This window comes from Chiloscyllium punctatum, chromosome 8, assembly GCF_047496795.1.
Source record: "Chiloscyllium punctatum isolate Juve2018m chromosome 8, sChiPun1.3, whole genome shotgun sequence".
NCBI classification, from domain to species: domain Eukaryota; kingdom Metazoa; phylum Chordata; class Chondrichthyes; order Orectolobiformes; family Hemiscylliidae; genus Chiloscyllium; species Chiloscyllium punctatum.
In genome coordinates, this window is record NC_092746.1 from 76,902,801 (window position 1) to 76,923,829 (window position 21,029).

The 21,029-nt window shown below is 40.0% G+C and overlaps 1 protein-coding gene across 9 annotated transcripts in view; it reads left to right on the plus strand.

Annotated features, from left to right (window-relative positions):
• The window catches only part of crot (carnitine O-octanoyltransferase), an 87,044-nt gene that overhangs the window by 21,226 nt on the left and 44,789 nt on the right, over positions 1 to 21,029 (plus strand). For 3 of the 9 annotated variants that reach the window (XM_072575831.1, XM_072575830.1, XM_072575834.1), the window contains 5 exons: positions 6,305 to 6,505; positions 10,408 to 10,546; positions 12,520 to 12,644; positions 13,667 to 13,848; positions 17,216 to 17,340. In XM_072575831.1, coding sequence (XP_072431932.1) covers positions 10,432 to 10,546; positions 12,520 to 12,644; positions 13,667 to 13,848; positions 17,216 to 17,340 — 547 coding nt within the window. In that variant the 5' untranslated portion in view covers positions 6,305 to 6,505; positions 10,408 to 10,431. Of the gene's footprint in view, positions 1 to 6,304; positions 6,506 to 10,407; positions 10,547 to 12,519; positions 12,645 to 13,666; positions 13,849 to 17,215; positions 17,341 to 21,029 lie in introns of those variants that run through there. The other 6 variants (XM_072575837.1, XM_072575835.1, XM_072575832.1 and 3 more) reach the window with 3 other exon arrangements.

Here is a 21,029-nt window from a genome sequence, read left to right on the forward strand (position 1 = left end):
TCTGGATTACTTCCAGTGCTATGAGCTAGTGAGGGCAGGAATAGGAGGATAGAGCAGATGATGTATGGCTGAGGAGCTGGTGTATGGGAGAAGGATTCACAATTTTGGATCATTGGAATCTCTTTTGGGGTAGAAGTGAGCTGTACAAGAAGGACGGATTGCACCTAAATTGGGAGGGGACTAATATACTGGCAGGGAAATTTGCTAGAACTGCTTGGGAGGATTTAAACTAGTGAGGTTTAAACTAGTGGGACCCAGGGAGATAGTGAGGGAAGAGATCGATCTGAGACAGGTACAGCTGAGAACAGAAATGAGTCAAACAGTCAGGGCAGGCAGGGACAAGGTAGGACTAATAAATTAAACTGCATTTATTTCAATGCAAGGGGCCTAACAATGCAAGGCAGATGAACTCAGGGCATGGTTAGGAATACGGGACTGGGATATCATAGCAATTACAGAAACATGCTCAGGGATGGGCAGGACTGGCAGCTTAATATTCCCGGATACAAGTGCTACAGGAAGGATAGAAAGGGAGGCAAGAGAGGAGGGGGGGGGGGGGGGGGGGGAGTGGGGTGGCATTACAGCTGTACTGAGGGAGGATATTCCCGGAAATACATCCAGGGAAGTTATTTAGGTGGAACTGAGAAATAAGAAAGGGATGATCACCTTATTGGGATTGTATTATAGACCCCCCAATAGTCAGAGGGAAATTGAGAAACAAATTTGTAAGGAGATCTCAGAATAATAGGGTAGTTATGGTAGGGGATTTTAACTTTCCAAACATCGACTGGGATTGCCATAGTGTTAAAGGTTTAGATGGAGAGGAATTTGTTCAGTGTGTACAAGACAATTTTCTGATTCAGTATGTGGATGTACCTACTAGAGAAGGTGCAAAACTTGACCTACTCTTGGGAAATAAGGCAGGGCAGGTGACTGAGGTGTCAGTGGGGGAGCACTTTGGGGCCAGTGACCATAATTCTATTCCCTTTAAAATATTGATGGAAAAGGATAGACCAGATCTCAAAGTTGAAGTTCTAAATTGGAGAAAGGCCAATTTTGACGGTATTAGGCAAGAACTTTCGAAAGCTGATTGGAGGTAGATGTTCGCAGGTAAAGGTACAGCTGGAAAATGGGAAGTCTTCAGAAATGAGATAACAAGAATCCAGAGAAAGTATATTCCTGTCAGGGTGAAAGGGAAGGCTGGTAGGTATAGGGAATGCTGGATGACTAAAGAAGTTGAGGGTTTGGTTAAAAAAAAGAAGGAAACATATGTCAGGTATAGACAGGATAGATCGTGTGAATCCTTAGAAGAGTATAAAGAAAGTAGGAGTATACTTAAGAGGGAAATCAGGAGGGCAAAACGGGGACATGAGATAGCTTTGGCAAATAGAATTAAGGAGAATCCAATGGGGTTTTACAAATATATTAAGGACAAAAGGGTAACTAGGGAGAGACTGGGCCCCTCAAAGATCAGCAAGGCGGCCTTCGTGTGGAGCCACAGAACATAGGAGAGATACTAAATGAATATTTTGCATCAGTATTTACTGTGGAAAAGGATATGGAAGATATAGACTGTAGGGAAATAGATGGTGACACCTTGCAAAATGTCCAGATTACAGAGGAGGAAGTGCTGGATGTTTTGAAACGGTTAAAAGTGGCTAAATCCCCAGGATCTGATCAGGTGTACCCGAGAACTCTGTGGGAAGCTAGAGAAGTGATTGCTGGGCCTCTTGCTGAGATTTTTGTATCATCGATAGACACATGTGAGGTGCCGGAAGACTGGAGGTTGGCAAACGTGGTGCCACTGTTTAAGAAGGGTGGTAAAGACAAGCCAGGGAACTATAGACCGGTGAGCCTGACCTCAGTGGTGGGCAAGTTGTTGGAGGGAATCCTGAGGGACAGGATGTACATGTATTTGGAAAGGCAAGGATTGATTAGGGATAGTCAATATGGCTTTGTGCGTGGGAAATCATGTCTCACAAACTTGACTGAGTTTTTTGAAGAAGTAACAAAGAAGATTGATGAGGGCAGAGCAGTAGATGTGATCTATATGGACTTCAGTAAGGTGTTCGACAAGGTTCCCCATGGGAAACTGATTAGCACAGTTAGATCTCATGGAATACAGGGAGAACTAGCCATTTGGATACAGAACTGGCTCAAAGGTAGAAGACAGAGAGTGGTAGTGGAGAGTTGTTTTTCAAGACTGGAGGCCTGTGACCAGTGGAGTGCCACAAGGATCGGTGCTGGGCCCTCTACCTTTTGTCATTTACATAAATGATTTGGATGCGAGCATAAGAGGTACAGTTAGTAAGTTTGCAGATGACACCAAAATTGGAGGTGTAGTGGACAGTGAAGAGGGTTACCTCAGATTACAACAGGATCTGGACAAGATGGACCAATGGGCTGAGAAGTGGCAGATGGAGTTTAATTCAGATAAATGCGAGGTGCTGTATTTTGGGAAAGCAAATCTTAGCAGGACTTATACAGTTAATGGTAAGGTCCAAGGGAGTGTTGCTGAACAACGAGACCTTGGAGTGCAGGTTCATGGCTCCTTGAAAGTGGAATCACAGGTAGATAGGATAGTGAAGAAGGCGTTTGGTATGCTTTCCTTTATTGGTCAGAGTATTGAGTACAGGAGTTGGGACGTCATGTTGTGGCTGTACAGGACATTGGTTAGGCCACTGTTGGAATATTGCAATTCTGGTCTTCTTCCTATCAGAAAGATGTTGTGAAACTTGAAAGGTTTCAGAAAAGATTTACAAAGATGTTGCCAGGGTTGGAGGATCTGAGCTACAGGGAGAGGCTGAACAGGTTGGGGCTGTTTTCCCTGGAGCGTCGGAGGCTGAGGGGTGACCTTATAGAGGTTTACAAAATTATGAGGGGCATGGATAGGATAAATAGACGAAGTCTTTTCCCTGGGGTCGGGGAATCCAGAACTGGAGGGCATAGGTTTAGGGTGAGAGTGGAAAGATATAAAAGAGACCTAAGAGGCAATGTTTTCACGCAGAGGGTGGTACATGTATGGAATGAGCTACCAGAGGATGTGGTGGAAGCTGGTACAATTGCAACATTTGCAAGCCATTTGAATGGGTATATGAATAGGAAGGGTTTGGAGAGATATGGGAAGTGTGCTGGCAGGTGCGACTAGATTGGCTTGGGATATCTGGTCGGCATGGACAGGTTGGACCGGAGGGTCTGTTTCCATTCTGCACTTCTTGATGACTCTATGACTCTAAGAGTAGAGGAGGGGCTATACTGATAAGAAGGAAACACCCTTTCCAGGTAACAGAGCAGATTAAGGATGACCATGGGTGGTTTATCATTCTTAAACCCCAAATACATGGAGAAGAGTACGGCATTTTGAATCTATATTGTCCCCTCATGCACCCTCTTAAATTTCTAATTGATGCAATGGTTAAATGATTTCAATTGCCTAATAGATCCAGAAATAGACAGGGTGCCAAAAGGCCTGGCAGGTATGCCAGCGCAGTCTAAACAGTTGGTTGGACCTGTGTGATGAGTTGGGACTAGTGGATGTGTGAAGGTACCTCCACCCTAATGGAAGAGACTTCACGTTCTATTCCAACCCACACAAGTGCCATACGTGAATTGACATTTTTTTATGCCAACTGACGGTTTGGACAGAACATTGACATGCAAAATTGGGAATATAACTGTTTCGGATCATGCACCAGTGTGTTTAAATGTTAAAACCAAGCATAGTGGAATGAATGCACATTACTGGTGCATGGATCCATTTTTGTTAGGGGATAGCAAATTTGTTGAATTTATTACAAGAGAGTTCAGGGCCTTTTGGGATATCAATTCAGGTACAGCTAGTAATCTGGCAATGCTTTGGGAGGCCACTAAGGCAAATTTACGAGATCTGATCATTTCATATTCGATGACTAGAAAGAGGCAGAGGGAGGAACAGCAACACATGCTGGAGTCCTGGCTGAAGGTAGCTGAGAAAACATTATAATAGGCCATCATTGCTGAAGTTTCAGTGGGTCACAGCTCTCCAGGCTGCTTTTGACTCAATGCACACACAAGTGGCTAAAAAAGAGGTTTCCTTTGCCAAACAAAAACTGTTTGAATTTGGACATAAGCCTGGTAGATATCCGGCTTATTTGACTAGGAGGAGAAAAGCTTCCCAATCTATTACATCTGTCAGGGAGAAGGCTGGTATGATTACCCGTGAATTGAAAAAGATCCCACTTGCAAAGCTATATCGGTCGGAAGGGGGCAAACACAGTACGATGGGAATGCAGTCCTCTTTTTGAAAATCTGGACCTCCCCATTATAAGTACGGAGCAGGCTTCCCTTTTGAACGTGCCTGTAATGGTACAAGAAGCAATAAGGCATCTCCAGGGTGGCAGAGCACTAGGGTCAGATAGATTCCCAACTGCATTTTTTAGATTAGATTACCTATAGTGTGGAAACAGGCCCTTCAGCCCAACAAGTCCACACCGATCCTCCAAAGATTAACCCAGCCAGACCCATTTTCCCTCTGACTAATGCATCTAACACTATGGGCAATTTAGCATGGCCAATTCACCTGACCTGCACATCTTTGGACTGTGGGGAGGAAACCCACGCAGACACAGAGAGAGTGTGCAAACTCCACATAGCCAGTCGCCCAAGGCTGGAATTGAACCCGGGACCCTGGTGCTGTGAGGCAGCAGTGCTAACCACTCAGCCACCTCTTCTATAAGGAATTCATAAACATGTTAGTGGAGCCACTTCTGGGGATGTACAACTATTCTTATACACAGGATTGTCTGCCGCCTTCTCTTAGGGAGGCAAATATCTCCCTCATTTTAAAGAGGAAGGACCCCAAAGAATATGCTTCATATTGACTAATTTCATTGTTGAATGTAGATTTCAAAATTCTATGCTGGCTCTGAGGTTGGAGAAGGTCCTGCCCCATATTACAAAAGAAGACCAGGCAGGTTTTCTTAAGGGCCGTAGCTCCTCCAACAATATTAGGAGAGTACTAAACACAGTACAAGTATGCCAGCAAAGATTGATTTCAGGTTTGGTGGTCTCACTAGACGCAGAAAAGGTGTTTGATCAGATAGAATGGCCGTATCTATTTGAGGTCGTAGACCGCTTTGGTTTGGGGGGATCTTTTGCCCCATGAGTAGCAGTACTATATAATGGTCCTAAGGCGGCAGTCATTACAAACAGTATTAAGTCAAATAACTTTAATATTGGAAGAGGTAGTCGACAGTGGTGTCCTTTATCACCGCTATTATTTACCTTGACGATTGAACTGTTAGCTGAAATTATCAGGAGGGATCCTGAAATAGTAGCACCAAAGGTGGGAATGGGGGAGCATATGACCACCCTATATGTTGACGACATCCTTTTAGTTTTGGCCAATCTGGAGAAGTCTGTTTCTTGACTGAACAACACAATTAATTCATGTGGTATTTTCTCAGGTTACAGCATTAGTTTTACAAAGTCGGAAGTCATGTGCATAGGGGGATTAGTGGAGGTGCCTAATCTGAAGGATGGAATGCAATTCCCATTTAGATGGTCACCAAAAGGTTTTTTGTATTTGGGAATTTTTATTACTGCTTCCTTCCACCAACTATATAAAGTTAACTATATACACCTACTAGAGAGGATAAAACAGGATTTGCAGTGGTGGGAGGGGTTACTGTTATCATGGTTGGGCTAAATACCCCTGATTAAAATGAATGTTCTTCCCCGGCTGCTGTACCCCATGAGAATGCTTCCATTGTTGTTACCTAGACAAGTGTTATAGAGGCTCAGTGGTTGGTTAGGGTCCTTTATTTGGTGCCACAGGTGTCCTTTAATCAAATTCACTAAATTGCAGCTTTTGCAGGCTGAAGGAGGGTGGATCTTCCTAATTTGAAGAAATATCAAATAAGTGCTCTGTTAACATATGTCGGTGACTGGGTAAGGGAGAATTCGGAATCGATTTCGCTTGATATTAAAGCCTCGCAGTCAAGATGTCCTTTAATTAATTTATTATTCATGGACAAGATTAAATCCATGACCCAGCAGTGTAAAAGTCCAATTATTTTAAATACGGTGAAAGCCTGGAGGATAATGAGGCAAGACGAAGACAATTGATCTAAGACCTCGCCATTTACTCCGTTGGTGGGAGCCCAAGGATTTTAAACCAGGGACAACGAACTCTAGCTTTAAGGCATGGGAGAATAAGGGAATCTCCTGTCTGGGAGACTTATTTGAAGTGGAGGCCCTGATGTCATTTAGTCAGTTAAGTCAGAAAAATGGATTGTCTAATAGGCACCTTTTCTAATATTACCAGATAAAGGACTACATAAAGAGGAAGACCACGCTCCTGGTTCAGTGTTACAAATCAGACATGGAGAAAAGAATACTCCGGTGTACGGGAGCTCTTTCACTCAGTACTTCGTATCATTTACAGAAAGATCGCGCCCTGGGGGACATGGAAGGAGGACTCTGTAGAATGTGGAATCAAGAATTAGGAGAGGATATTTTATCGGAGGTATGCGAAGACATCTGGGGAATGTAAGGAAAGTCTCAGTATGTAACAGAGCGCAGGCCATGCGATTGAAGATCCTGCTCAGGGCTCATATGGCGCCAGAGAGGCTAGCTAAGTTCAAGAGAGGAGTATCATCAGGGTGTCCCAAATGTAAAATTAGTACAGGCACTCTTACACACTGTTACTGGTCATGCATACTGGAGTGCTATAGTAAGGGAGCTAAAGGTCATCCTGGGGATTGAAATTAACGTGGATCGGTATTTCTTTAGGGGTTGCCAAATTTGCCCTCTCTAGGGGAACACATGAAGAGACTGTGTAATATTCTTACCCACTGTGCAAGGAAGAACATTCAGGTGAATTGGACGTCGGAAAAACCACCAGTTCTTATGGGGTGGCATAGGCTGGTGAGGGAGCATCTCCCCCAAGACTACCTCACAAATATGGTGCACCACAAAACAACAGGTTTACAAGACGTGGTGGCCCTCTTTAAATTATATTAATGCTGACTTACCAGCAATATTAATCAGGGCTGTGGTATAAATGTGGGAATCGGTATGGGTGCCTGTGGGGCCCCCAGAGGAGGAGACAGGGGGATAAAGAATACGTGTTCTGTAGGTGATGCTCCCAGGGATGGGAGCCTCAATGGAGATGTGATGAGTGAGATGGAATAAAGTAGTGAGATATTATTTAATTTAAGTTATTTGAATTTAGTTTAAGTTAGTATTTATTTAATATGTTTGTAGTTTAGGTAGATATGTTTGTTCTGGTAGAATAGTAAGTCATTTATTAACAATGGTACTGTGTTATGGCCTTTTTTTGTACTGCCTTTTTTCTGTTTTGATGGTGTTTTTCTTCGTACATAAATGCTTTGTAAAAGATTTTAAAAGGTTTTCAATAAAAATATTTATTAAAATATTAGCTGCTTAAGCCTCTTCAGACAGATCTACTGATATTTGAGTTATATTTAATGTAGTGTGGTGCTCAAATGGGGAAAAATAATGAAAATGGCAACATTGGCTGAAAAGGAATGAAACATTTTAGAGATACAGATTGAGAGATTTTCACACATCAATCATTTTATTTTAAACTGGCCGGAGCTTTCCAGAATAATTTATTAACAACTGTTCCAACATCATCTGTAAGCCGTCCAATTCAAGATCTTTCAAAATACTCAAAATATACAACCCACACAGACATTGGGAAGAATATGCAAACTCCACATAGACCGTCACTTAAGGGTGGGATCAAACCCAGGTCCTTTGACAGTGAAGAAATGGTGGTATATTTTCAAGGCAGGATGGTGAGTGGCTTGGAAGGAACTTGCAGTAGGTGGTAGTGCCATGTATCTGCTGCTCTTGTCCTCCCAGATGGAAGTGGTTGTAGGTTTGGTAGGTGGTATCTAAGGACTTTTGTTGAATTTCTGCATTGCATCTTATAGATACTGCTACTATTAATATAGATCATGAATAATTGAAGTCCCAACAATGGTTTGAACCTGGAAATTGCACATTTTTATCCCAACTCTGTTTCCTATTTGTTACCCATTCTAATTTACGTCTGAATGTTCCAACCACTTGTCCACTAACAGAATTAAATTTCAAGCCTTTGCTGAATCTTCAGACCTTCCATTGTCAGGTTCTTTAGTAAATTGTATGAAAGATGTGCCTTCTAACTACTAACTGTATTGTTGACAGAAATAATGTGCTGAATCCTTTTCCTTTTTTGGCTAAGTGTGAGTTGCACCAAGATTTTTTGGAGGGATTTTTGTCATGAGGCCAAGTAGGTTTTCTCGCTTTATTTTACTAAATGCATCTCATTAACTATCTATCCACTCCTATAGTATCCCTCATATCCAATTTCAGTCCAATCTTACCATATATCCCAGAATTCACCAGCAACCCTTGCACCTATCCCATCTTTTAAAAACCCTTTGTGCGCCACCAGGTGCTGTCAGTCTGAAGCAGCACCGCTCCATTTCTCAAATCTGGCTGAAAATAGCAGATTGGGGGAAATTGATACCCTGCTTTGCAGGTAGGAACCTGGAGGCCCTACAGGATGAGTTGATGCAGAGGTGGGACTTCCTGTTAACCCCACGACCAGAAGCAGAGGCCACGGCTGTAGACCAAGCCAGTCTGGTCTGACCTTGCCACCGAGGTTAAAGCAATCTCAGCCTTCTGCAGGAATGCCCAGCACATGAGGTAGAAGGTCCATGATCTTCTTAACTTGACCCTGTAATTGTCACCATCTTTCCTCTGATATTTCTCACTTTTTTGCTACATACCCATCTCCTAAGGCTCATGCTCTACCACTGTCACTAATGCCTGTGACATCCTCTTTCCCTCACAAACACTCCTGCTGCCATTAGTCTAGCATGGTCTCTGCACTTTCCTAGTCACTTGGCTAGAGTACCTCTCTGAAAATGTTTATAGGGTATAAGTAGTTCGGGAAAGAGTTATGTTCTGAGTTTTGTGAAACAAGAGGTTCAGCTGAGCATGACTCAGATCAGCTAGGAACCTACAGTTAACAATGGGGTGCTGGAGGCAAGGGTAGTGGGTTAACAAGATGGAAAAGCATTCATTATGGAGAGCCATTTAACATTATTGGAAGCATTCAGTATGTAAGGTCAGTTTAACAAGGTGAAAAGTATTCATTATTAAAATCAATTAAGGTTGAGAACATACACTGTGTTACAGAAATGGCTTAATCTCTACTCTTGACACTCACTGGTTCTAACGGTCACCAAATCAATATGTATATTGCCTTATCTAGATGCTCCTTCTTGTAAAATGACTATATAATTCATTAAGAAACTGCTATTCAAGAGAGAAGACCGAGATCGCATGTCTGTGTGCACATGGGTGATTGTTATCTCTCCCTCCAGGGCCCAGAGTAAAGATGAAGTAGGTAAAATTACTCTGTGTCTCTGAGCATTTTGCTTCAACTGAGGGGGGAAACGAGACCACATCTCTATCTGCCCCAAAACCATCAACTGTACCAACCGTTTTCATCTCCCTTTAACACCTGCCACCCAGCCCTATTTCCTCCTGGAATAAAAGATTTAAGAGCTGACAGACACTGTTTATCACCCCTTGCATGGAGAGCATTCTGATACTGATTCACCGCAGGGTCTGACTAACCATTGCCAAGCCCCTGAACTATTATTGGAGGTTGTCCTTCTCCACAGAGGCTGGTATTGTAGGGATTGCATGTATCCACGCTGTTTTGAAAAAGTAAGTCTGTGTAATAAAACGATGTGAACAGCACTGGTGTATGTTCAAGGTTGCTGCTTCAATTCGTACAGCTTTGCTTTGAATGTTGATCTGATGGAATGTGTTCTTCAATATGCTCCTCAAGGTCAAACATAATCTACAGCCATGCAACTCCGGTCCTCTCTAAACAAGGGATTCATTTTCCACTACCACCCTAACACTGCTGAATTCATACATGCCAATGAGTTGTACTAATTTAAAATTTTATCTTTGGTTTTGGCTTTGACTTTTTTTATGATTTTTTTTCCTAGCTGTAAAAATTAGTATGAGCACATTATTCCTCTGACTGAGGATTACTGCTTGTTCTCTGCTTCCTATAGTGGACCAGCAGCTGATGTTTTGGAGAGAATCAGAGAAGACCAAAAATTTATGTTTTAATAATAATGTATTATATCTAATTTCTACCTTTTGGAACCACCTTCATCATGCCTTTGTGCACTCTTTCCTCCCCACCTGACCCCTTATTTTTGGGCAGGTCAGAAGAGTCAAAGCTGTACAGGAAATTGTCATATAGGGCAAATAGTTAATCATGAGGTACAATATCAATGTATATTAGACTTCATTTATGGAAAAGGTTTTATAGATTGAATATATTTTCCTAACTCCATGTTTTCTTTTGTTTTTATCTGATACAAGGTGATATCTCACTTTTAAAAAAAAATGGAAAATCAGATGTTTGAATCAAATGAAGAGCGTACATTTCAATACCAGGACTCATTACCTCCATTACCTGTTCCCTCTCTTGAGGAATCTTTGATGAAGTATTTAGATGCAGGTACTGTATCATCATCATTATCATCATTGTACACTGTCAGAAAACTCTTTGTAATGTCTAAATTACAGTTGAGTCTCTTTTGTAGTCAAAAGAAATGTTTTAATGGAGAAATGTTTTGTAGATTGGACTAATTAAACTTATCAGGTGTCTGGCAGTAACTAAATGGGATACTTGGCATGCAGGACTAAATAGGAGAAAGTGAGGACTGCAGAGGATGGAGATCAGAGTCGAAGAGTGTGGTGCTGGAAAAGCACAGCCAGTCAGGCAGCATCTGAGGAGGAGGAAAGTCAACGTTTTGAGCATAAGCTCTTCTGCAGGACTAAATAGTTATGCAAGAATTTAGTTGAATTTTAATGTTAGTTAGAAAGAATATTTTTATTAATATATTTTATCCTTCATAGTTTGCACTGACAGTTTTGATTTTTGTTCCCAAGTGTAGGGATTTAATTTTCCCCTGCCCTCTGTTTTCTGCATCTCTTGTCATAGTGACTCGAGCTGGCATCTGTTCAACAAATGCCATTGATTTGTGGATGTCACCATTCTTCCCATACGAGTATGGATAATGAATGTTCACAGGCCATTTAACAACACTCACCAGCCCTTCTTGATATAGAGTCATAGAGATGTACAGCACAGAAACAGACCCTTCGGTCCAACTCGTCCATGCCAACCAGATATCCCAAACCAATCTAGTCCCACCTGCTAGCACCTGCTCCATATCTCTTCAAGCCCTTCTTATTCATATACCCATCCAGATGCCTTTTAAATGTTACAATTGTACCAGTCTCCACCACTTCCTCTGGCAGCTCATTCCATACTTGGACCACCCTCTGCATGAAAAAGTTGCCCCTTAGGTCTCTTTTATATCTTTCCCCTCACACCCTAAACCTATGCCATCTAGTTCTGGACTCCCCCAAGACAAGACATTATCCTATCCATGCCCTTGATGATTTTATAAACGTCTATTTTTGCTTACAGTAATAAAAGTGGACTTTGATAAGACTGATTATTGGACTTCATCCTAATCAAAAATGATTGGTTAAATTTGAGCTGGATATCTCCCACTGCAGTTACATTTTTGTACTTAAAGAGGCTGAAATCTCTTGCGAGACACACATCCGTTCTACTAGCTGATTGTTCTAACAGTGAAGAGAGAGTAGAAAAGCCTGACAACTGGCACTAATTTAACTCTTCTTTAAAACATGTTTAAAAGTTATGTTTCCTTAAGTCAGGAAGTAAAATTAAAATTTTGTCATTAATGTTAAGACATCAGCGATTTCTTTTTACCCCCTCAATCATTGTTTGTCCATAACAGGAAAAGAAAGCCAGAAACAAATATTTTCAGAATGTTGTCATGACTGTACATTACAACATTTTACCTGACTTTAAAATTGAATAACTCCTCCAAACTGAAATAATACCTCAAGTTTTTGGCACATGGGAGATGTTGACTGTTTTACATTCTTGAATTTTATCATGCTTTGTTCAATTTTATAGACAGTGGCTGTTCAGATGAAATGGGTTATTACCACAGGCTGTTGTACAGAAATTTTGGGGGAGATTCCATTTTGCTTTTCGCTTTATTTTATTAGAACGGGTATGTTGCAGCTGTAAAATTTGATCCTTTTAATGTTCATCAGTGCTCAACTAGATTTTGTTACAAGTGTTTGAATTTTGAGCCTGATATTCATCTTTTGTAGATGTTTCATCCTCTCAATTCTATTTCTTCTAGATATATTTCATTACATTGTGCCACATCTGCCATATAGAAAATGTTTGATTATTTCAAAAAAAGACTTTTGTCCCTGGGAATCTTCATATTTCAGCTTCTAAGTTTACAGTAGCGATGTCTCAATGTTTTTCACATTACATTTTATGTCATGAAATTAGTGAAAACCTGTTAGAGTCTGTGTAGGTTTGACAATATTATTTAGTTGTCATTATAAAGTTGAATTTTTTAAAAATTGTTTTAGTGAAGCCATTTTTGAATGAAGAAGAACTTCAAAGAAGTACAGAAATTGTTAAAACATTTGGAGAAGGGATTGGTAAGCAGCTGCATCAAAAACTTCTGGAGAGGGCCAAAGTTAGGAGAAACTGGGTAAGCAGGAGTTCAGATGCTGTTGGTATTAATATAATTAAGTAGTGTAGTTGGTTGGTTTCATCAAATTTACTTTTTGCCTGTCTGCAGATTTTTTATTATTTGAATGTAGTTGCTTTCCTTATATTTTTGGAAGATTGCATATTTTAATGTATATTTCTGTATTTAGAAAGTATATTTTGTCTTTTGTTTTCTCAGTTTAGTATTGTGAATTATCTACACCCTAAAAGATGACTGATATTCCAGGGTTATCTTGTGCTTTTTCAGAAAGATTGTTAGGAAGCATTTGAAATCAGCCTGAGTAATGACTGACTGTCTCCTTTTGATTCCACTCCTCAATAATCTTGTTGTAATTATGAATTCATTTGTATGGAGGATTAAAAATCTACCTCTTTGTTCTGCGGCATTGCTGTTTCCCATCACATTCCTATGCATGTGTTTGTTCTGAGAGCCTTCATTTTTGTTTTAAAATTCCCTTTCTTTGCATGCCAAGGTTAGCATTGCCTAAAGCTTGCCTAAAGCTCTAAAGATGATAGAGGTCTGTCCTAATATTACAATTGATCACAAATATTGAGAATAATTCTACCTTGAGGTTTCACAACAAGGGGGCTCTGTATTGCTGTCATATTATCTTCTACTGTGTGGAGACAAGTGGTGTTTTGTAGTAATCAGCCTAAACCTGAGAACTTTTTCATCCATATGTATGGGACCTCACATAGATGACCTGTGCTTTCTTTGTATGCCAGAAACAAAAAATGTACACTTTATTATGTAGAAAATGGTCCTTAAAGCTTTGAGAAGCATTGGAATATCTTATACTGTTACATTTGTATGCAGGAATTCAGTGAATTCACAAGTTAATTGTGTGTCTTCTGGATAAAATGCTGCAACATTCCTTCAGATGAATGTACAGCATTAGATTATTTTGTTGTAATTGGCAATGTTTTCTCGTGAGAATGTATTGTTTTTTATGTTAGATTTTAGAACAACCGTCATAATTTTCTTCTATGTCTTTTGGTCAGCTTGAGGATTGGTGGCTTCTCAGTGCCTACCTGGATGTCCGTATGCCATCAATGTTGAATGTAAACTTTGGAGGTCCAGCACCCTACTTAGAACATTATTGGCCACCAAAAGAAGGCACTCAGCTTGAACGAACTGCTATTGCTGTCTTCTACATGCTGCAGTTTTGGAAACTACTTCGAAAGTGAGATGATTTCTATGCCATTGAAAGATGTAATGCATATCTTTTCCTAAAATTTAGAGGAAAATAAATTACAATCTTGTTTCTGATTGCATAGGAAATGTAAATGCAATTTTGGAGCGTATGAGGTAATTTAAAGAGTATTTAACAACATTTTCCAGTGCCACTGGCTGCTTAATCAGTGGAATTGTACTGATATGTGCTTGTAAAATTTGGATCTAAATGACATCTTTTGGATTTTGGTACTCCTGATTTGAGGTTAGTTTTGTCTTTTATACCTGAATTGTTCCATCATTCCAAAGCTAACAGTATGTACTTTGCATCTCAAAAGTCCATATGCAGTACTTTTTTTACATTTCACAAGTGTTTATCAACTTCCTCCTTTTACTGCTCTAGTGCACTTTAAACATTTATAGAACTTGTCAATGGATAGCTTGCATTGGATTTGTTAAAAATATATTATTTCAAAAACAGTGAATCGTTAATTAATGGATTTGTATCTTTCACAAACATATGATTAGGACCAGAAGTAAACCATTTGGCCTTTTAGCTTACTCTATCATCGACTAAAATCATGACTGGCCTGTTTGTGTTTAGAAATTCACATTCCCATCTGCCCCAATTAAACTTTGACTTCCCCAGTTTAGCAAGAGCCTATTCCTTGGTGTCTAAACATATTTTGAGGTGGAGAGTTCCAAAATTGTACAGTCCTCTGAGGGAAGAAAATTTCTCCTCCTCTTTGTTCCAAGACTCATGTAACATTTTCTTTCTTTTGAAATACCAAAGAAACACTTATCTGTTTTTACATTCTGCCTAGCTTCCTGTTAGACTCTAGTCTCATCCTCATTAACCTTTCAGTCATTCTCTGCCATTCTTTATGTTCTGAACAACATTTATTCAGCACTCATAGATAAGCTTTTTCCTCAAGTTTGGTGTCTTTCTTATCCTCAAGTAAATGCACTTGGTGGATCTCCCTTTTTAGATTTTCTTCATTATGGTAAAAATATATCTATTCTGAAGTATTCCCTAAAATATGTGCCAGTATGCTTGTATTAATCCAGTCCCTCAGTATAGAGGAACCTAGATTTTCCAAAGGACACGGGCAAAGAGTATTTCGGTGGGCTAATTGAATGCCCGATAACACAGTTTAGCCAAGCATCGGGACCTTGCCAGATAATCCGAAATTCGGATAATCGAATGCCAGATAATAGAGGTTCCTCTTCATAGCAATTCACTTTAGGTAGCTCAACTTGCATGGCCAACCACAGTTACCACTATTTAGGTTAAAAAAGTAGAATAAATAGAATGGAAATTTATTGTCACATTACTTTTACATGAAAAATGCGGTGAAATGTTTTGGGCAGTTCCAAAGAGTAGTGTTCTAAAAAAAATCTTGAAGCAGTCCATGAACTCCTCATCCAGGCTATTACTGCCAATTTGAGTTTTCTAGTATAAATATAAATTAAAAATCACCCATGATTATTAAAGTCCCATTATCACAAGCACAAAGGGTTTTGTTTTGTGTGGTTTGTGCCACATTGTAGTTTTTGTTAGTGGGCCTGTAGACTACTCCTACCAGTGACTACTTTCGCCTGCTATTCCTCATCTCACCAAACCAATTCTACATTTCTGTTCTCTTGAGCAAAGATAATCTCTGACTACTGCACAAATGCCATCGTTGATTAACAGTGCTATCTCTCCTTTTTTACCTAGCTTTTAAATTGTTTTCAATGTCATATAGCCCACAACATTCAGGAATGGATCCTTGTTATCTTATAGTCATGTCTCTGTAATTGCTATCAGATCTTTTTAAAATTCGTTTTGTGGGATATGGGTGTTGCTCGCATTTATTGCCCATCCCTACTTGCCTTTAAGAAGGTGGTGGTGGTCTGCCTTCTTGAACTGCTGCAGTCCACCTGCTGTGGTTTGACTCACAATGCCATTAGGGAGGGAATTCCAGAATTTTGACCTAGTGACAGTGAAGGAACGGCAATATATTAACAAGTCAGGATGGTGAGTGGCTTGGAGGGGAATTTGAATGTGGTCATGTTCCCATGTATGTATTGCCTTTGTCCTTCTGGATGGAATTGGACGTGGGTTTGGAAGGTGCTTTCTGAGGATCTTTGGTGAATTTCTGCAGTGCGTCTTGTAAATAGCACACACTGCTGCTACTGAGCGTTGGTGATGAAGGGAGTGGATGCTTGTGGATGCAGAGCCAATCAAGTGGGCTGCTTTATCCTAGTTGGTGTTAAGCTTCTTGAGTGTTGTTGGAGCTGCACTCATCCAGGCAGGTGAGGAGTATTCCAGCATGCTCCTGATGTGTGCATTGTAGATGGTGGACAGGATGTGGCAAGTCAGGAGGTGAGTTGTTTGCTGCATATTCCTAGCCCCTCTCTCGTTGTTGTAGCTGCTGCACTTATGTGGTGAGTCCAGTTGGGTTTCTGATCATTGGTAACTCAGGATTTTGAGAGTGGGGGATTCATTGATAATAACACCATTGAACATCTGAGGGCAGTGGTTAGATTGTCTCTTATTGGTGATGGTCATAGCCTGACATTTGTGTGGCGCGTATGTTATTTGCCATGTGTCAGCCCAAGCCCAGATATTGTCCAGATCTTGTTGCATTTGGACCCGGACTGCTTCAGTGTCTGAGGAGTTGTGAATGGTGCTGAACATTCTCACTTCTGACCTTAAGGTGGAGGGAAGGTGATTGATAAAGCAGCTGAAGATGGTTGGGCATAAGTTCTCTGAGAAACTCATGCAGAGGTATCCTGGAGCAGAGCTGACTGACCTCCAACAACCACAACCATCTTTCTATGTATCAGGCTGCAGCCTCGAAACAGCACCTGAGGTGCAATTATTAATGGGTTTTAATTTTTACATTATTCATTTTCATTTACTTAAGTTACGTATTATATATTTTACTGACTATACTATCAATTTATATACTATATTAAAATTTAAAGACAAGAAAAACCTTAACTACGTTACCAGACTCGTCAGACAAGTCACTCCTTTTTCTCAGCCAAGTAACATTTCAAAATAGTTCCAGTCGATCTTCATCTGTCTTTGACTGCCTCCTTCAGAATCTTCAGCTCATCTACTCATCTCTGTTTTGTTAGATGTCTATCCTTGGGCAAAGTATTATGGGCGCCATTGTATGTTTACAGCATAAAATTTATAAATGAGGAAAGTACGAACTGGCTTTTGTAAAATGGCACAAGTAGTTTTGATTTGGGTAGTAGAAGCTATGCTGGTGACCTGATGTAGGGGTTCTTTGTGAACTGTTTAGTGCTAGTCATTTTGTCAATACAGTTGTTTATGCTAGGTGCGAAAGTTAATTATCATTTTGTTTATTTTTCTCTTGTAGACAACGTTTGGCTGTACACAAAGCTGGTAGTGTTCCATTAGACATGGACCAGTTTCGGATGTTATACTGTACCTGCAAAATACCTGGAGTAGCCAGAGATTCCCTTGTCAGCTGCTTTAAGACAGGTAATTATTTTGTTGACACAATCATTACAGTAGCAGGCTAGGATCAGATTATTTATGTTCTACAAAGAAATGGTCTTCAGATGTTGAAAATGTTGCCTGTAGGTGGCACTGTGAACATATATTTTAAATGTCAAGAGCAAAAGTTAGTTTTATAACATTAATGAACTCTGTTCCAAAGATATGTACAATTCCTAATAGCATGTCTATTATGATGAATTGATTATGAATTCATCTAATTGAGAGATATAAGATGTTAAAGAAGATGAATACAGGGGACATAGTGTGGATATTCCCCTTTGTGTGGCAATCTAGAATTAGAGTTTCTAGTTTTAGATAAAAGGTAACAAATTTAAAAAAGATATGAGGAAAAATTCTGTGTCTTATAGGGTCGTGAATCTGTGGATTGATGCTGGGAAATTAAATAAATTTGAGGAATAGACAGATTTTTAATTAGTAATGGGTTGAAGGGTTATGAGGAGTGGGCAGGACTGTGGAGTTGAAGGTGAGATAAGATCAGCCACAATCGCATCAAATGGTGGAGCAGACTTGAGGTGCTGAGTTGCCTACCTCTGCTCTGAGCATTTATGTTTGTTCTTGTAAACTTTATGAAAATAGCCTTGCAAATCATTATTAATAAAACCATACTAAGGACAAGCAATACACTTATTTTAAATCAAAATGAAACAAGATTTTAAAAGAATTGTTCAGAGGTTACGTATTGAAAAGTAGAGCGACACAAACTTATCTGAGTCCTTATTACTGACTATTTCAAACTTCCAAATCCTCCCAAAAGCCATCTGCAGTAGTAGAGATGTTGAGCATGGACACAGCCTACCATTCAAAGTTTGGGAGAAGATTTGTAGCTCGGGTGCTTGTTGTTGTGGTTCTGTTTGCCGAGCTGGGAATTTGTCTTGCAAACGTTTCGTCCCCTGTCTCGGTGACATCCTCAGTGCTTGGGAGCCTCCTGTGAAGCATTTCTGTGCTGTTTCCTCCGGCATTTATAGTGGTTTGTCTCTGCCGCTTTGTCAGTTTGAACTGACAACCGGAAGCGGCAGAGACAGGCCACTATAAATGCCAGAGGAAACAGCACAGAAGCGCTTCACAGGAGGCTCCCAAGCACTGAGGATGTCACCTAGACAGGGGACAAAACGTCTGCAACACAAATTCCCAGCTCGGCGAACAGAACCGCAACAACAGCCTACCATGCCAACATTGCTGTATGTTTCCACCGAATAATCTTGACCAAATCTATCAGCTGTGATCCAAAACAAGCCTTCATCAATTGCAGGATTTTGTGGAAGAACTATCTAAAGAATTATTCAAAGCAGTTTAAAAGCTTCCATAGGAAGTTGGAAAACTCACTTGAGTGATCAGCCTGACACACAGTTTTTCAAAAGGAAGAAATTGGAAAGGCTATGGAAGATTGAACTGGAAGGTTGATACTGGTGGAGACCAGATTTAAGAAAACTTCATTTAAATTGAAATAGAAGTAGTTCCATAGTGCATTACATCTAATTCCCTGAAGATATCCCTTTAATAACAAAATATTGTTAAGACATTGAAGGTCTCCTGGAAGCAGAATCCTTAGAACTACACAAAGTAGGAGCAGAAGTAGGCTATCCAGCCCATCGAGTCAGCTCTGCTGTTCAGTGAGATCATGGCTGTTCTGATAATCCTCTACTCCAATCTCTGGCCTTTTTCACATAACTTGGTTCCCTGATTAAATATCTGTTTATTTGAGTTTTTATGTACTTCACAACGTGTAGTCTACAGATCTCTAGTTGAGTTCCACAGATTCACTGTCCTCTTGGAGAAAAACATTCCTCCTTATTTCTGCCTGAAATGGGCAATCCCTTACACTGACGTTGTACCCTCTGGTCTTTATCTCTCCCACAGATGAAACAACTTCTTCATATCTAGACTGTCAAACCTTCTGAGAAACTTTTGTTTCAGTAACATCCCCTCTCATTTTTATATGTTTAGTAAGGTCTCTTACTCTTCTAAACTCCATTGAGCCTCCCCTCATTAAAAAAAAACCCCTCCATATCCAGGATTAACTAGTAAAACATCTCTGGACCTGCCATCTGATGCCTATAAACTCCATTCACTTTATAATATAAAGAAAGACCGTTGGCTCCATTTGCCTTCCCTATTACCTGCCAAAGTGCATAACTTCATACGTTTTCCCACATTATATTCCATCCCCCAACTTCTTACCCACTCTCACAACCTACCATATTTCTGTTGACTCCTTGTGTCATTTGCACCACTTGTGCTCTTTTCTTTGTGGCATCTGCAAATTTGATAATAGCACTCTCAGTTTCCTCATCCATGTCGTTAATATATATTGTAAATAATTAGGGCTCCGGCATTCCATTACTAAGTGATAGATTTCCATCCTGTAAATGCCTTCTTGATCCTAACTGTCTATGATCTATTAATTAGCCAGTCATCTGTCCATGCTAATATACTTCCCTTAATAGTGTGGCATTTACCTTAAGTAGTTTTTTTTGAAATTCACATGTTACATCCTATTGATTTATCCCTTATTTATCCTGTTTGTTATCTCCTGAAATAATTCTAATAAATTTGCCAGCATGAATTCCCCTTCATGATATAAAGTGGACTGTGCCTGTTTTTGTCTGGTTCTTGGTGCTTTGTTATTACAAACTTTTATAATAAACTCTTAAACTTTTCCCAATGACTGATGTTTAGCTAATTGGCCCCTTTTTGAATATGGGAATTACTTTGTTTTCTGGCCGTTTGGGATTTTTCCACAGTCTTAAGGGTTCCTGGAAGATTAATACCAATGCATCTACAACTTCTGTTGCTTGTGTGATGATGCTGCTCCTTTAACAAGGTTATGTTGTCCTTGGGTTTTTTCCAGAGAGGTCATAAAGGTCACGGGGTCTGAAAAGTCTACATTTCGATGGGTTTTAGGGCCAGTTTGATTATAGCTAACCACTACTGCCTCAGGAAAAAGTCTTTCAAGTTTAAAAAAAAACACTTGTACAATGGAAAGGGAGTGGTCAATTCTCCCAGCTCAGCTTTTCTCTGGTTTGATTTGGTTTTAGCAGTCTAGCTATTCACTAAAAGCAATCACGCAGTTTTGAAGATGCTGGACTCAAAGAAGCAGGTCCATGCTGACTCTCCCTCTCTCTGACTTCTCTCCTTTAAGACCCTGTTATTGATTTTACCTTTTGTGCCAAGGGGTGTTTATGGGAATTATTGCAAGTATTGGGAACAGCTTCATTAAATTGCTATAATCTGGTTTTCAGATAGGTTAAGTCATTCTGTATTCTGTTCTCTTTTGTTTGTGTTTCATTTGGTGATCTTGTAAATAAATTCTGTTTTGTTCAAAACTAGATTAGCCAGCTGCATACCTCCTGGAATATCTTCTTAAATATCTGCTTATTACACCTGCTTAAAACAACTAGCAAAGATGGGGTCTGGGCTACTTTCTTGAAATGTTTTGAGGGGGTCTAGCCTGGTCCGGAACACTTATTATAGCGACATAGTAGAAAAGGACCCTCTCAGTAAGGGGTGGATTAAAGGCTTGTATCAAGATTAAGTTGCTATATTGTTGTGAGATCTGGGAAGGGCCAATTGATCCTCTTTGTATGCCAAACTTCAATGATTCTATTTCTAATGCAGGAAAGAGTTTCCGACAGCAAAAATGAGGAAACTGT